The sequence below is a fragment of the Mus musculus genome, chromosome 11 (assembly GCF_000001635.26).
Source record: "Mus musculus strain C57BL/6J chromosome 11, GRCm38.p6 C57BL/6J".
Taxonomy (NCBI): domain Eukaryota; kingdom Metazoa; phylum Chordata; class Mammalia; order Rodentia; family Muridae; genus Mus; species Mus musculus.
The window spans coordinates 59,419,498-59,437,035 of NC_000077.6; the positions used below are offsets into that span (position 1 = coordinate 59,419,498).

Consider the following 17,538-nt stretch of genomic DNA (forward strand, 5'->3'; position numbering starts at 1 on the left):
TCAGACCACATGACCACCATTGCAGTTAATAAGTAAAATTCTGCCTAAACACAACTGCAGGGCAGAAACACTGTCATAAAGGCAGACTGAGCAGCCACACACCCAGCCTCCCAAGGCTGATGCTCTCTTGTCCAAGAGCTCAGGAGAGGACTCAGAGGACACTCAGGGACATGGGCCCTGACATACTAGTCATTCTCAAAACCCCAGAGGAGGAAGACCACACCTGAAAGGTCATGAAGACAATGTGACTAGTGACCTACAGAAGATGATGCTCACAGCTGGCTGTGTGCCTGGGTCATGCTTACAGATAAACATTGGACCATGAAGAAAAAGGAATAGGGGTCTATGTTTAAAGCATTTCATAAAAGGATGGATTTTCCCCTAAAGAGGAAACTGCTGAGCTCAAAGAAGTTTGTGCCTATGCAGACACACAGCTGAGAACTCATTTCTAAAACCAGGTTTACTGATTCACAGCCACCTCTCGATGGAGACAGTATCTGCTGGAGGCATGTCCCCACAAACAGAACCCCTGTATTTACCTGCAACTCCCATAGACGAGGGGCAGAGCTAGGGCAGAGCTGTTCCCATCTCTGAACGTGGCTACAGGTCTTGGTTAGAACAAGCCTCACAGGAGGTCCAGGGCAGTGTGAAGGCTGACTCAACATTTTAGTCACATGTCCTTTTAAAAGGTTTACGTAGTAGCACTTTATGTGTACGGGTTTTTGCCTAGATGTACATGTGTGCACTGTGTGCATGCAGTATCCACAGAGATCAGAAGTCAGCATTCCAGACGACTGTGAGCCACCATGTGGTTTCTGAAAAACAAGCCCAGGCTTCTACAAGAAGAGCTAGTGCTCTTAATTGCTAAACTGTCTCTTCGGCCCCCATTTTTCCTTTTCTAAATTAAGAACTGGGTTATGTTTACTCATGTATGTATGTATGTATGTATGTATGCATGCATGTATGTATGCATGCATGCATGATGTATGCAGTTCATGATCTGATTACCTTACCCTCATGCTCCAGCCTTACTAACAGCTCTTATCTGGGTGTTGCTTTTGTTGTTATTGTTTTGTTTTTAGACAGTCTCTCTCTTCAATCCAGGCTGGCCTTGAACCTTTGGCAGTCTAGCCTAAGCTCCCAGAGTGCTGTGACTACGGAGACAAGCCATCACATCCTCTCACCATCTAGGGTACAGACTGAAACACCTGTCAGTAAGAGGACACACTGACAAGACGTTTCTTCAAAAACTCGAGGAAAGGCACCTACGCTGTGCAGCAACACCAAAGCATTTATGTGGGATTTCAATTTCAATTTTCTCAGGGAAAGTGGAAACCTTTCAGAATCTAATGTTGAGCATGAGAGATTTGAGCAAGCTAGTTTATCTTTAACTGTACATACATGCTTACAGAGAAGAACATGTGTTCATGTACAGCACACAGCATACAGTACCTGTATACCATGCAACACACATGGAGCACATGTATACTGTACATTACTAGACAGTATACATATACTATGCAGAAAAGTCATAGTACATATGCAGTGCACACACGTACAGCACATACATACATACATACATACACACATATCAAGTGGAGGTCACAAGGTCAGCACCATATATGTGCAGAGGGTGTGTACACTATGAGTCTGTATGCCATGAAACAAGGGACCTGGGATGGGCATAGCAAACCTAGAACCAAGCAGCTTCTTTTAGTTCAGTGGTTCTCAACCTTCCTGATGCTGTGACACTTTAATACAGCTCCTCATGTTGTGATGACCCCCAACCATAAATTTATCTTCACTGATACCTCATAACTATAATGTTGTTGCTGTCATGAGTCATAATGTAAATATCTGATAAGCAACCCCCAAAGGGGTCATGACCCACAAGGTGAGATCCACTGCTTTAGTGAAAGGCATGCATAATCTAACAAGGGCCTGTCTTTAGGCAGGAGAGGAATAAGGCACAGATGGAGAGGACAGAGATGCTGGACTGTCCCACTGAGGCAGTGGGAACCCTCTACCTGTGTCAGCTCCTGGGCTTCCCCCTCAGAGAACAGTGGCAAGTTCTTCTGCAGCTGCAGCTGCTCGCCTTCCTGTCCTCCTGTGGGCAGCTCTCGGTGTGGAGTGCAGCCCTTCGGTCTGGATGCTGGAACAGGAAGCTGAGGTCAGTGGTGAAAACTTTCGGAAGGGAGCAAACCACACACAAGCGTTCAGAACATCACAGAAGGCATTTAAGACTGCCACAGGCTTTGGCCCAAGGTGCGCGTCACAGTATCCATATGGGTATGTGTCGGCCTTGGTCCTGGGCCCCTCCTGAGCTGAATGCCCCATATCAAGGTGACTTTACAATACTGTAAGCACCCAGAGCTAACTTTGTAAGTATCTCTTAAGAGAAGGGCCTATAATTCACACATGTTTACATTTTTAAGGATGTGGCATATAAAACACAAGAACTATAGAACCCTGGTGAAATATACATATCACCAGGAAATGTGGGGACAGTTGAGCTATTCCACAGAACACTGTGGTTCCAGAGAGCACAGGAAATGGCCAGCTACTGGAGCCAAGTGGTGCTGCATGTACAAGCCTGCCCCAGCTTGTGAGTCAGAACCACCCACCCTGTGGTCAGGCAGCATTCAGCTCAATGGGACAGTTCTGCAGCTCATACAAATCCACATACACCTGTGTGTTGGGTAATCTCTGCACCCAAGACAGGACAACTGGCAGTAACAGTGCAACCAGCCCAGTGTAGTGGGTCCTGGTGGCTACCACGTGCCACCCGTTCTTTATTTAGGAGCAACTCCAGCCACAAACTCAGAACTTCATAGCCCAGAGAAGGTCTGCAACTGAAGTCTTATATTTCCTCTTCCCTACAATACGAGGTACCCCACATAAAGAGCAGCAGCCAAGCCGGGTGTGGTGGTGCACGCCTTTAATCCCAGCACTCGGGAGGCAGAGGCAGGCGGATTTCTGAGTTCCAGGCCAGCCTGGTCTACAGAGTGAGTTCCAGTACAGCCAGGGCTACACAGAGAAACCCTGTCTCGATAAACCAAAAAAAAAAAAAAAAAAAAAAAAAAAAAGAGCAGCAACCAAGTGCATTTACTAGGCTGGGAAGAAAGAGGGGAACACTGAGTTTGACAAGCACCCCCTCCAGTGGCTCTCACCCTCCTCTCAGCTAGGCAAGGTAGTGCAGCCTGGAGGTCACCGCTGCACACTAGAAAAAGAGAGAAAAGGGGATACACTTAGGGGAGCTCTCACTGGGTCTGAGGGCAGGGACCGAAAAGATCAGTCACTAAGACATGCCTGTCTTTCCCAGGTGCTTCAAACACAGCACAAAATCTCCTTCTCTTTGAATCTCTTCCAGCAGTCTTAAAAGGCATCCCTCCTGAGAAAGGCACACCCTTAGGAGGAAGACAGGCAGGATGAGGACAGCCCGTGAGATTGGTAGATAAACACAGAGGTAAACCCCTTCACCTCACACACACTGCACACTTCAGTGTGTAAACCCAATCTACCAAGTAGCTGAGTTAGAACCGTCACTGGGACAGTGGTTTTCCTACTGCATTCTCAACAAAACTGCGTCCAACAAGCCAAACTGATTACAAACTCATATTTGCCAGGTACTAATGTGGGGGTGGTAGCTATCAGCCTCCCTCAACCCCAGCTCCTAGGGCTCACTGCTGGCTGACTGGACTTCAACAGCTTCAACAACTGGGACTTTGCTTTAACAAACAAAGCTGAAGCAAGATTCTCCTAATGGATGTTTCTAATGACCCACAGACACATGGAGTCTGGGATGTTTTCCACAAGCTGTGGGGTCAGCTGGGACCCATCTAAGCCACAGAGTGCTCTGCCACCTCCAGGGCTGATTGCTGACTCGCTGATCCATGTTTTGAAACATCTGAGAAGAATTACTGTGGCTCTGGGCAGGATGGTTTCTATCTCTTCAGTCACTAATGATCTGTTTAATAAAAGTGAGCAAGAACGGCTCCTGCAGCAAGGCAGTGAGAGTACAGGGACAGAGCTGTAAGATGGCCTGAAGGGAGGTCAGCTGGCAAAAGGGACAGATGCTATCTCCCCACGGACAGCCCGCTGGCACACAGCTCAGAGTAAAGGCACCAAGACCAACCCAGGCAGACAGATTCCTCTTCTGGGAAATACCTGGCCTCACATTCCTCATCTGCACTTGGAAAGCAGCTCCTCTGGGGGGCTGCAGGCTGCATGAGGCCTGAGCCGAGAGTACAGGTCAGAAAACAAAATGCACATTCATCCCCAAGGACAGGACAGAGCGAGGAGGAAGGGCAAACAGAAGGAAATCATATTCTGTTTCCACACACACCCTATACCTCCATGGTGACTTTGTAGCACAGAGCAATATCAGGCATGGAGACCACAGGTGTGGAAAGGCCAAGTCACTCTCCCTAACCAGCTTCCCAGCCAACCCAGATCAGCACAGTGCAACCCTGAGGATCCTGCCTTTGGACCCAGGAACACCAACACCCACAGTGCCACTCATGTCTATTCCTACAAACCCTGCCCTGGGGCCCAGAGATCGCCATCAGGCAAAATGTATTAACTGTACCATCAGGGACCCTTTGTGAGAATTCTGCCAAACAGCACAGCATTTGCACACTTGAGGTCCTTATCCTATGGTGCTGTCAGAGTCATCGGAGAGGAGGGAACCTCAATTGAGAAAATACCTCCATAAGATTCATTTGTAGGCAGCCTATAGGACAGTTTCTTAATTAGTGATTTAAGGGGGGCGGGGGGAAGTCCACGGTAGGTGAGATTACCCCAGGACTGGTAATCCTGGGTTCTGTAAGAAAGTAGGCTGAGCAAGTCATGAGAAGCAAGCCAGCAAGCAGCATTCCTCCATGGCCTCTGCATCAGCTCCTGTCTCCAGGTTCCTGCCCATTTTGAGTTCCTGTCCTGGCTGCCTTCAATGATGAACTGTTATGTAAGTGTACACAGAATAAGCCCTCTCCTCCCCAGCTTGCTTTTTGCTCATGATGTTTCATCATAGCAATAGACACCATGACTAAGATGGATACCTATATCTAGGACTCTCAAGGGCTTCTAAGCCGTCTTAAAAGACAGTTTGGGCCAAGCTGATCAGATGCCATCTTCTGTCCTCCACTGTGATGTATGGTCGGGGACATGGCGAGTGGCTTCAGGCATAAGTGCTGAGAGCCCTGAGCACTGTCCTACACCAGTGTCTGGGGACGGTCCTTCTGGGCATGTGACAACAGCAAGCAGCAAAGAAAGAGTTAGCAGGGGATGGTGAGATGGCTCAGTGGGTAAGAGTACCCAACTGCTCTTCCAAAGGTCCGGAGTTCAAATCCCAGCAACCACATGGTGGCTCACAACCATCCGTAACGAGATCTGACACCCTCTTCTGGTGTGTCTGAAGACAGCTACAGTGTACTTACATATAATATATAAATAAATCTTTAAAAAAAAAAAAAAGAAAGAGTTAGCAAACAGATGACTCAGAGCACACTATGCGTGTTTTGGTCACAGAATGGGAGGGCACCTTACTGCTGATTTCATCCAGATAAACCATAAAAATGCATGGCCTGTGTACTCCAGCAGGGAGTGTTGCGGTGGGGACTTCTACAGGCTTTTCAGAAACCCACAATCACAGGACCCTGGGGCTCTGGGGACAGAGGGGGCCAGGCAGAGGTGAAGTGAGGTAAGAGATTAGGTACCTGCTATGGGTGCTCCCTGGAGGGACAAGGAGGCATGCTAGCACTAGAAGTTGACAACAGAGCAGATTTGGGGTTGGGGCAGCATAGGACTCTAATGTTAAAACCCAGAGTTCATATGCTGCAAACTTCAGGACACTCTGAAACAGTCTGTGCACAAAATCATTGAAAAAAATGTATAAAATCACCCTTGGCCTGTGTGCCTAAAGCAGATATGAAGCAGCAGTGAATTCCACATGCAGACTTGAGCTCTGTTATTTCATTACTGTTCACAAATATTCCACAATCTGAAACTCCAGAGTCTGAGATACCTGTTACCACATGACACTGAACAAAAGACAATGACCTGTATGTATTGTTTTCAACCTATTTTAAGCTCACAAGTCTTTAAGGATGATCTGAGGGGGCAACAGCATCAAGCTGTGCTCTTCTCAGATACCATGGCCAATCTTCCTGCTCTCCAGGCCCAAGCCCTTGATACTGGCAGCCTGTGGCCCGCAGGAAGCATTCACTACAGCAGTCTCTGGGGAGCTTCCCTGCGTAAAGTTTAACTCCCGACAGCAAAAGCTCGCCGTGCTTCAAGACTGCCCCTGTGTGTTCACATGCACATAGCACACCTTCAGAAGAGGCTGGGCCTGGGGCCTCAGTCAAGGCTTCCAGTTTCCACCTCCCAGTGGTAAGATAGAAGCTAGCTGAGCACTGCAGCACATGAAGGTGTGGGCAAGGTGCCAACCCTCCCCACCAAGCTGTGGGTAAGAAAACCACCGAGTTCCTACCTCCTTGGAAGCCATCTTCCCCATTAAACCTCAGTACATGTGAGCTTCCTGCACAGAGCAGCCAGCTGGGCACGCCCATGTGCTAGAAAAAAGGATAGTGCCTCCTTCCTACCAAGTATACTCAAAACACTTCCGGGAGTCCCCAGGAGACATAAACAACAGACTGTCACACTCCAAGTGCTCTATTCACCCCATGCAAGTGCCCTGTGATGACCACTTCCTGTGCCCCCTACAAAGAACAGGTCCCTAATAACGCAATCAAATCCCAGCATGCTGTTGCTAGCACTGTGGTTACAAAGAAATCTCTGATTCTGACATCTATAATATGGGAGGTTGGCCTGCATCAGTTCGGGGACTGATCAGGAAGGGGAGCTTTCCCCAAGGTAATGCTATCTGGACATCGAGCCACAGGCAGCCTGTGCACAAGACTAGGCCTTCTGTCACTGGGTGGTCAGCAGAACTCTCACCAAACGAGACCCACTGGATGGATGTCTATCTTGCAATGAACCTATGACTTCATGAGTTATAAAGTCATGAGAGCCCCAGGAATCTCCTTAGGGAAGTTACTTTACTTTTAGGCTATTGTGGCCTCCTCAGTCCTCCCTCCACTGGCATAGCTGCCACCCTCCTAAACATTATAGTGCCTCCTAACTAAAGCGCCCCCTGCCCCAAGCGGAGAGGACAGGCATGCACACATATCATTTCCTCCCTCAGTCCTCCTCCATTGGGACAGCTCTCATCCGGCTACAGTATCACATGCCTACTTACATCATCTCCTTACTCCTGCCTCCACTAGGAGACCCCACTTACTCCTTCTCTGCTTGTGCCTCACGGGTCACTCTTGGTCTTGAGAGGACAGAGCACAGCAGTTTGTTCTCTCACACTGACAGATGTTCTGCTTCGTTTTGTAGCATTTCATCTCTTACATGGAGGCCCTCACTTGGCTGAGCCTAATCCAGGGAAGCTGAACACCATGGGCAACACACACACACACACACATCATGTCCAAATGGACTACCCCTATCCTGGGCCTTGGTACTATGTTCTGCTGCCCCACTGACCCAATGCACAGTACCTGAACCTGAAAACTCAGCTCTGTGTCCAAGAATTCAAGGACGCAGACCTCTACAGTGTACATCTGGGTAGTGGCTGAAAAGACCCAACGTGATGCCAAAGGATAGTGGTAGGCTGGTAGGGGCAGGTCAGGGTAGATGTGGATCACACAGAATGCATCTGAGAGTGCCGCTTCCTGAATTAAGCTGAGGAGAGGCAAGGGCTAGAGACTTGAAGGTTCTTTTGGAAGGCTCACCCAAGCCCTTCGCTGTTGTTCAGAGATGCTCTGAGTGTGTCTCCCAAAAGTTCATATGCTAGGTGCGCTAAGTGATGCTGAGAAGGGGTGGTGCCTTGAAGGGGCAGAGCCTAGGCGGAGGTCACCAGGTCATATGGAGACTGTCTTTAGGAGGATTGTGGGATCTTAGTAAGTTTCTGAGAGAGCTAGTTGTAGCAAAGGAACAAGCCTGTCTCCGCAATCTCTTCAGCATCCTGTCCTGTTAACTATTCTTAACATGGTGCTATCTGCCATGTGACCCTCTTAGCAGAGACCAAACAAATGGAGCTGTCCAATCTTGAACGTTAAGCTTTCAGAATGTAAATTACCTAATCTTTCCTTTATATAACACCTAGCTTCTGGTATCTTAGTTTTCTATACCACAAGGAAAGATCCAATCAAGCTGGGCAGTGGCGGCGCACACCTTTAATCCCAGCACTTGGGAGGCAGAGGCAGGAGGATCTCTGTGAGTTTGAGGCCAGCCTGGTCTATAGAGTGAGTTCCAGGACAGCCAGGGCTATAGAGAAACTCTGCTTCAAAAAACCAAAAAACCAAAAAAAAAAAAAAAGGAAAGACCCAATCTACTTATCTAGAGAAAAGATTTAACCTAACTCATGGTTCTAGAGGGTCCCAGTCCAACGTCAAGTGGTCCCTAATGCTGTGCACCTGTGGTGAGGCAGGACACCACAACAGGAACAAAACTACTCACTGTATCACTAGCAAACAGGAGGAGAGGGAAAACGTCTAAGAAAGTCTTTCCTTCTAAAGGCCCCACCATCTCCTAAGAGTGCCACCTTGAGAGGTAAGCCTTTGGGAGACATTCAAGAACCAAGCCCTGCCCTGAAACCTAATTATCTGTCAAGGGCAGGTGTAAGTTGGCAGTCTGGAAGGGTTGTTCCAGCCTGTGACTGCCTGCGAGCTGGAGCCAGCAGCTGCTGATTGATGGGCCTGCTGAACACGAATCACAGCATGCTGAGTGAGGCTCTAATTTTGGAAGTGAGCACACGCACTGCCCTGCTGGCCACTCACCTGCATGCCTCTCTGCAGAGGAAGCAAAGACCTTGTTCCTGAGCACTAAGGCGTCTTCCAGGAGCTCAATCTTGCTGCTGAACTGCACTTCTAAGATGGGAATGACCTCTGGCATCTTGGCAGATATCAGCTGGTAAGCCACGTCTGGCTTCCCAATGAAGCGCTGGCGTATGCTGACCTCATAAGGAGAGTGAACCTTGATATCATCAACATCTTCCTTCTCAAATCTGTGCAGGAGCAACGAGCAGGAGTCATAGATTTCCAGAGCGGAGACCAGGACAGTGAGCTTTCCCAGCTTGGAATGAGACTCTGCTCTCTCAGAAATAATAGCAGGGACCGTGATCACAACCCCTTCCTTTCCAAAGGGCTCACAAGTGGAAGACACACCTTCCTTGAGATTTTCTTCTGCCGGCATCTTCCAAAACTTAGAGCCAAAAGGCCACCAGGAAGGTGTCTCCAATTCTGTCAGCAATCTAAGGGAACAAAGAACACACAGAAACCAGGGAGTTTTAGTTTAAGGGTTTTTGTTTTGTTTTGTTTTGTTTTGTTTTTTCCAAGACAGGATTTCTCTGTGTAGCCCTGGCTATCCTGGAACTCACTCTGTAGACCAGGCTGGCCTCGAACTCTGAAATCCGCCTGCCTCTGCCTCCCGAGTGCTGAGATTACCACTACCCAGCTTTAGTTTAAGTTTTAAGGTGTACTGCCGTTGCTGTTCTCAGCAGACTGCTGTAATCTCTGCAGAGCATGTTACCATTCTATAGTCAATCTTCCCCAACAAGCACTCACAAAGCAGAAAGAGCAAAGGGTGTGGGCTGAGGCTTGGGGTGGAAGCACACCTGTCTACATGGGAGCCAGCTAACCAAAGATACCACACACATGTGCACATAATTAATGTTGTTTTTCCACCCTGTGCCTTGACCTGGAGAATTCTGACTCAGAATCCATCCACAAATTCATCAACCCACCAATCTCTACTGGGCTGTTAGCTACAGCTTTCTGCAGCATGTCCAAAACAACTGGAGGCACACGTAGCTACCAAACACTTTATATATAGCCATGCCAACTAAGAAACCCAATTCTTAATTCAATTAAGTCATTGTAGAGCTGGGAAATCAAATTCAGGTCCTCATGTACAGCAGGCAAGAGCTCTATCTCTAAGCCACTTCCCAGGCCAGTATAATTCAGTCAGTGACTACTACACTGCACAGCACAACTGTAACACCAAGAAACATATCCAGTGCATCAACAGAAGAAAAGTGGAGGCAGGAAGGAAAAGGCAAATACTGGAAAGAACAAACAGCAAATGAACATAAGGCAGAATTAAAGAGTTAAATCAACCCAGGACAGCATCAGTCTAAAAGCAAATGAACCAAGGTAAGAGACACACTGTCAGTTTGAAAGGGACAAGAGACAGCTATATCGTGTTCACAAAACACTGTAAAAACAAGAAAGAACAGATACAGAGAAGAGAAAGAATGAAAATGTACACATCAAACACAGGACGCTAACAGTGAATGGGTGCTACTGCTATGGTAAGAGAATCCACCCGACAGGGAGACTTAACAATCAGCATCTATACACCAAACAACACCGCTTCAAAGTTCATGAAGCAAAAAACTGACAAAGGTAAAAGAAAAAACAATCACAGTTGTAGACTTCAACAGTTACATTTCTTTCAATGACTGATAGGACAAGACGACACACACTCAGTAAGAACTTAGGAGTTTTGGAGAGTGTTATGGCAGCTCAGCCTGACTGAGAACAGCATCACCAGCATCTGCTGAGTGTACTCTGCTCTCAGCTGGACACAGACTGCTGACAGGAATGCAGCTAGGTGCAAAGGCAAAGGTCCAAAGGACAATTACAAATCTGAAAATATTTACAGATTAATGCATTCTGAAGTACATGTACCAAAAAATGCAAAAAGGAAATCAGAAAATAGTTAAAGGGGCTAGAGCCATGGCTCAGTGGTTAAGAGCACTTGCTGCTCTTGCAAAGAAGCTGGGTTCCTTTCCCAGGACCTACATGGTGGTTTACAACCAACTATAACTCCAGTTCCAGGAGATCGGACACCTTCTTCTGCCCTCCAAGAGCACAAGTATGCATTCGATATACATACACAGACAAAATATTACTATATATAAAAACAAATCTTTTTTTTTAAAGAAAGCATTTTTTTTAAAAGAAAGTGAATAATACTGAAAATATAACACACATGAGAAGCAAATACAATCCCACCAGAGAAAACTGAGTTTTCAACATGTATATATGTATATTAGAAAGGTTTAAAATTAGGCAGTGGTAGCCCACTCCTTTAATCCCAGCACCCAGGAGTCAGAGGCAGGTGGGTCTCTGAGTTCAAGGCCAACCTGGTCTACAAAGTGAGTTCTAGGATAGCCAGGACTACACAGAGAAACCCTGTCTCAAAAAAAAAAATAAACAAACAAATAAATAAAAAGATAAATAAATAAATGGTTTTAAATTAGTTATCTAAGTGTCTACTTCAAATTATTTAAAAATGAAGAACAAAATATACACAAAAAAAGTAGAAAAGCCAAAGTAGAAATTAATGAAATTGGAGTTGGGGGGAGGGGCGGGGATGTCCCAGGGTCTGGGGAGCTAGGTCAGTGGGTAAAGGAACTTGCCATCAAACCTAAGGTCTGAGTTTTACCGTTAGAACCTACACGGTGGAAGGAGAGAACAGACTCCAACTGTCCATACAGATATTATAGCATGTATGTGCCTGCACACACAGAGAGAACAGAAATAAAAATGAGTGATTGGTGACTTTAATCATAGCATTCTGAAGACAGAGGCAATCCTATATATATGCATATATGTGTGTGTGTATGTATGTGTATATATACACATATATATATCTTTAGAAAGAAGCTCAATCTGTAAAAATGGCACCAGAGGGGCTGGAGAGATGGCTCAGTGGTTAAGAGCACTGACTGCTCTTCCAGAGATCCTGAGTTCAATTCCCAGCAACCACATGGTGGCTCACAAGCATCTATAATGGGATCTGATGCCTTCTTCTGGTGTGTCTGAAAAGAGCAATGGTGTACTCATATACATAAAATAAATAAAAAAAGATGGCCCCGAGAGAACACCAAGCCCTGAGTGGTTTTCCTAGTGATTCTGCCAAAGATAAGAGCAACACTGTCTGTCCAGAGCAAACCTGTGCATGCAGCTCACAGGCTGCATGACTCACACCAAGACAAGACATATAAATCCCAACACAGCAAAACTCCTTATTTAAAACAAAGCGAAACCAAACCAACAAGTTGGCAGTGGTGCCACACACACTTGATCCCAGCACTCAGGAGGCAGAGGCCAATGGATCAATTGAGTTCTGATTTCAAGGCCAGCTTGGTCTACAGAGCAAGTTCCAGGAAAGCTAAATCCTCCTTTATCACTGAGTAATGCTCCACTGTGGGGATGTGTGTGCGTGTGTGTGCGTTTGCATGTGTGTGTGCATGTGTTTGCATGTGTGTGTGTGTGTGCGCGCGCGTGTGTGCATGTGTGTGTGTCTCACATTTTCTTTATCTGCCCATCCATTGATGGACACATGGGCCACTTCGTTACTATGAATGATACCACAGCCAAAAAGTTGTAAACAACGAAAACAAAAAGATACCAGGTCACATTTTTCCTTTATGCAAAAATCTTCCCTGTAAGTTCTGAGGCTGGAGGCCCGTCTGCAAGGTGAATTACAAGCACCAGGCTGGAAAAGGAACCAAACATCCTAAGGCCACAGAGCACTATTCCCAGACAGACACCCTCTGTCTAGTCTGCCATGCAAACTCATGCAGGCTCTTTGGTACTTACAAATAGGCAGACACTGAAAACATAAGACATCGACACCAAGACATCTGGGTGCTGACGGAGTAGGCTCTTTAAGGCTGAGCACTGTCAGGATACAAAATAGATCTCAGAAAGAGTAAAGCCCTGAGCCAGCTCCTGCTGTGACTGGCCCTGCAACACCAAGGTCTCACTTCTCTTTGACTCATTTGCTGAGTTTTCACGGAGAAGACAGAGGCTCGAATGTATCCAGTGTGTCCAGATTAAACCTCATTTCCCAACAGGAACCAAAAGTAAACAATAGGAACTCTAACTTGGCAGACTATGAAATATGCTGAACTATCCCCGAGTTCCCATAAAGTATGTATCCATGTGCACAAAGGGGCAGAAACTGGCTAGGACATGGTCAATCAGAAGAGGAGATGTTGTAAAAACACTCCATTCCTGGAACACAGAGAGTTTACTCTCCATATTCATTTTATAACAGTTCATCCTGAGGACAAAACTAAGCAGGGGCCAGAGAGAACAGAGTTGCCAACTCTAAACACTGTGGACTCTGCTGTCTGCTCCTGTAACAAGCCTGACACAGGCCTACCTCCATGACACGGTCCTACAAAAAAAAAATCTCTGTCTTAATGAGAGAGGAGGATGTGTCCGCACACTCTCTCTGAACACATACATCCCTAGCCACGTGTGGACTATAGTAAAGGCCTTCACACCTAAAAAGCACTTAGAGGGCCTGGACATTCTACCACATAATGGCTAGGGAGCACTGCACAATTTTCACATACACAGCCCTTCATTCAGAGAGAATGCATGTTCCTAGGCCCTGAGGAATACTAGAAATAAAGGGTAGTATTAAACCCCATAGTAGCTGTGTTTCTAATACACATACTTATGATGTAGTTATGTCTAGACCACTACTACTACATTGCAATAGGAGTTATGTGAGGAGTCTCCTCTCAGAGCAACTTCCTGTGTTTCACTCTGCAGCCTCTCCCTGGCATATCCAAGTTGGGAGCACCACTATCCTGCACTTTAGGATCAGTATTAAGTAAAGCACTGCTGAACCCACCACTGAGACACCTAAAAATATCTGCTAACCATCATGGCTGCTAGCGGCTGACATGGGTAGTGAACAGTGCAGACAGCAGAACAAAGGGCTGACCCCATCCTAAGAGGCCTGGGCAATCAGGCCTGAGATCTCACTAGGCTATTCAGAGTGGCACGGACAATGCATTTACCACTCGAGAGGTCGGCTTCTCTACCTAATATTTTCAGAGGGACTCTGGGATAACCGAAACAAGGAAACAGAACTGTAGACAAGAGGGCTGTAACATTTCCAAACTAAGTTCTGGAAAATAAGCATGGAAATTTAACGCAAGTTTGAACTTGGTGTGCGGAAAAAGAACACTCTCAAAGATGGGCCTCGGGAAGGATGGCCAGGGAGTACTGTTCAAGAACTACTACTGCATACCACTTCACTGGGGACAGAGAGACAGCCACAAGACCATGAGACTTTTCTACATACCAATGGTGGAAGAAGCTGAAAATCTAGGTGCAGTAACAAAGGTAGTATTAGCATCCTCTGAAAACAGGAGTGGGCTGTGGTCAGTGACAGAGCAGGCCAGCTTGGAGGAAGACAAACAAGAGCCTACATCCAACCTGGGCACTTTGGAAGAGACACTGTTTAGCAGGGACAGAATGGGGAGAAGAGAGCTGGGTCCTCCACACCAAGGCAAGCAAGGCTGATGGGGTCACACTGCAGGAGGGATACAGAGACCCAAGATGACATTTTACTGACAGTCCAGTCCTAGAAGTCCCCTACACAGGGGCCCTGGGACAATGCTTCTGACTAAAGACAGAAGATAAAGAAAACCAGACAAAGAGAAAACTAGGAGAGACAGGTCAATATAAAACAAAAAAAGGCTGGTGGTACACACCTTTAATCCCAGCATTCAAGAGGCAGAGGTAGGCCAGCCTACTCTACAGAATGAGTTCCACGACACCCAAAGCTACATCTGAAGCCCTGTCTTGAAAAACCAGTAAGTAAATAAAAAAATAAAGTAAAATAAAACCTAAAAAGGCAACTGAAATGTGGAGATGAGAGGAAAGAGATTCCGGATTTCATCAGCACCCAGAGCTGACCCTGTGCCACAGCTCTCCATACCCAAATCCCACCAGGAGTCTCCCAGGAGTGCTGACACACCTGAAAGCACAGGTGAGACCACCACTTCTGCTCAAATTCCTGGCTCAAGAGGGACCTGCCCAGAGCCATGAGGACACAGGAACCAAGGAACAGCTGGGGACAGGATCCTTCTAGTTTCTGTCTGCCACCTGGAGCTGACCCTGTAACACAGCTCTCCATACCCAAATTCCTCCTGGAGAGAAATGGTCTCCCAGGAGTGCTAACACACAGGCTTACAGGAGGGACAAGCCACAGTGACAGACAGCAAAGACCAGCTAACACCACTGATAACCAGATGGCGAGAGGCAAGGGCAAGAACATAAGTAACAGAAACCAAGGCTACTTGGCATTATCAGAACCCAGTTCTCCCACCACAGTGAGCCCTGGATACATCAACACACCAGAAAAGCAAGACTCTGATTTAAAATCACATCTTATGATGATGATAGAGGACTTTTTGTTTGTTTGGTTGGTTGGTTTGTTTTGTTTTGAGACAGGGTTTCTCTGTGTAGCCTTGGCTATCCTGGAACTCACTTTGTAGACCAGGCTGGCCTCGAACTCAGAGATCCGCCTGCCTCTGCCTCCCAAGTGCTGGGATTAAAGGCATGCATTACCACGCCCACGATAGAGGACTTTAAGAAGGACATAAATAACTCCCTTAAAGAAATACAGGAGATAGCCGGGCGTAGTGGCGCATGCCTTTAATCCCAGCACTCGGGAGTCAGAGGCAGGCGGATTTCTGAGTTCGAGGCCAGCCTCGTCTACAAAGTGAGTTCCAGGACAGTCAGATCTATACAGAGAAACCCTTTCTCAAAAAAACAAACAAACAAAAAAAACAAAACAAAACACAGGAGAATACAGGTAAACAGGTAGAAGCCCTTAAACATAAAAATCCCTTAAAGAATTATAGGAGGGCTGGAGAGATGGCTCAGTGGGTAAGGGCACTGACTGCTCTTCCAAAGGTCCTGAGTTCAAATCCCAGCAACCACATGGTGGCTCACAACCACCCTGAGACCTGACGCCCTCTTCTGGTGTGTCTGAAGTCAGCTACAGTGAATTTATGTATACTAATAAATAAATCTTTAAAAAAAAAAAAAAAAAAAAAAAAAAGAATTATAGGAAAACACAACCAAACAGGTGAAGGAATTGACCAAAACCATCCAGGATCTAAACATGGAACTAGAAACAATAAAGAAATCACAAAGTGAGACAACCCTGGAGATAGAAAACCTAGGAAAGAGATCAGGAGTCACAGATGCAAGCATCACCAACAGAATACAAGAGATAGAAGAGAGAATCTCAAGTGCAGAAGAGACCATAGAAAACATTGACACAATAGTCAAAGAAAATGCAAAATGCAAAAAGCTCCTAACCCAAAACATCCAGGAAATCCAGGACAAAATGAAATCAAACCTAAGGATAATGGGTATAGAAGAGAGCAAAGATTCCCAACTTAAAGGGCCACTAAATATCTTTAGCAAAATTATAGAAAACTTCCCTAACCTAAAGAAAGGGATGCCCATGAACATACAAGAAGCCTACAGAACTCCAAATAGACTGGAACAGAAAAGAAATTCCTCTTGACACATAATAATCAAAATACCAAATGCACCAAACAAAGATAGAATATTAAAAGCAAGAAGGGAAAAAGGTAAAGTAACATGTAAAGGCAGAACTATCAGAATTTCACCAGAGACTATGAAAGCCAGAAGATCCTGAGCAGGTGTCATACAGACCATAAGAGAACACAAATGCCAGCCTAGGCTACTATACCCAGCAAAACTCTCAATTACTACAGATGGAGAAACCAAGATATTCCATGACAAAACCAAATTTACACAATTCCAGCCGTACAAAGGATAATAGATGGAAAACTCCAATACAAGGAGGGAAACTACATGCTACAAAAACCAAGAAAGTAATCTTTCAACAAATCCAAAAGGTAGCCACACAAACATAATTCTACCTCTAACAACAAAAATAACAGGAAGCAACAACCACTATTCTTTAATATCTCTTAACATAAATGGTCTCAATTCCCCAATAAAAAGACATAGAATAACAGACTGGATACATAAACAAAACCCAGCATTTTGCAGCATACAGGAAACACACCTCAGTGACAAAGACAGACACTACTACCTCAGAGTAAAAATATCATTTAGAGTGAGGTAACTCAGTCACAAAAGAACACACATGGTATGTACTCACTGATAAATGGATATGAGGCAAAGAGCATTGAATATCCATGATACAATTCACAGACCACATGAAACTCAAGAGGAAGGAAGACCAAAGAGTCTTCAGTCCTACTTAGAAGGAGAACAAAATCATCAAGGGAAGTAGAGGGTGGGAGGGACTTGGGAGGAAGAGAAGAAAGGTAGGAAAAAGAGGAGCAGAATTAGTTAAGGGAGGAGATGGAGATGTACAGAGGGTCAGGACATTGAACAGAGATGTGTAGCAACGGGGGATGGGGAATTGGGGGCAGCAACCAGAAAGTCCCACATGCCAGGAAAGTGAGGCTCCCAGGACCCCATGGGAATGACATTAGCTGAAATACCCCAAAAAGGGGAGGGAGACCCTGTCAAGACCATATCCAGAGGTTAAGCATGGCCCCTGGTTGAGGGATAGGGGCACCCACCTCCAAAATTTTAACCCAGAATTGCTCCTGTCTAAAAGAAATACAGGGACAAAGAGTAGAGC

At 46.0% G+C, this 17,538-nt stretch overlaps 1 protein-coding gene across 10 annotated transcripts in view; it reads right to left on the reverse strand.

The window, feature by feature from the left end:
* Positions 1–17,538, reverse strand: part of Snap47 (synaptosomal-associated protein, 47) — a 42,901-nt gene that overhangs the window by 12,357 nt on the left and 13,006 nt on the right. For 9 of the 10 annotated variants that reach the window (XM_006534022.4, NM_144521.3, NM_001356452.1 and 6 more), the window contains 2 exons: positions 8,844–9,316; positions 2,028–2,152 (listed from right to left, as the gene is read on the reverse strand). In XM_006534022.4, the coding sequence (XP_006534085.1) occupies positions 2,028–2,152; positions 8,844–9,316 (598 nt within the window). The remainder of the gene's footprint in view (positions 1–2,027; positions 2,153–8,843; positions 9,317–17,538) is intronic. The other variant, NM_001356454.1, reaches the window with a different exon arrangement.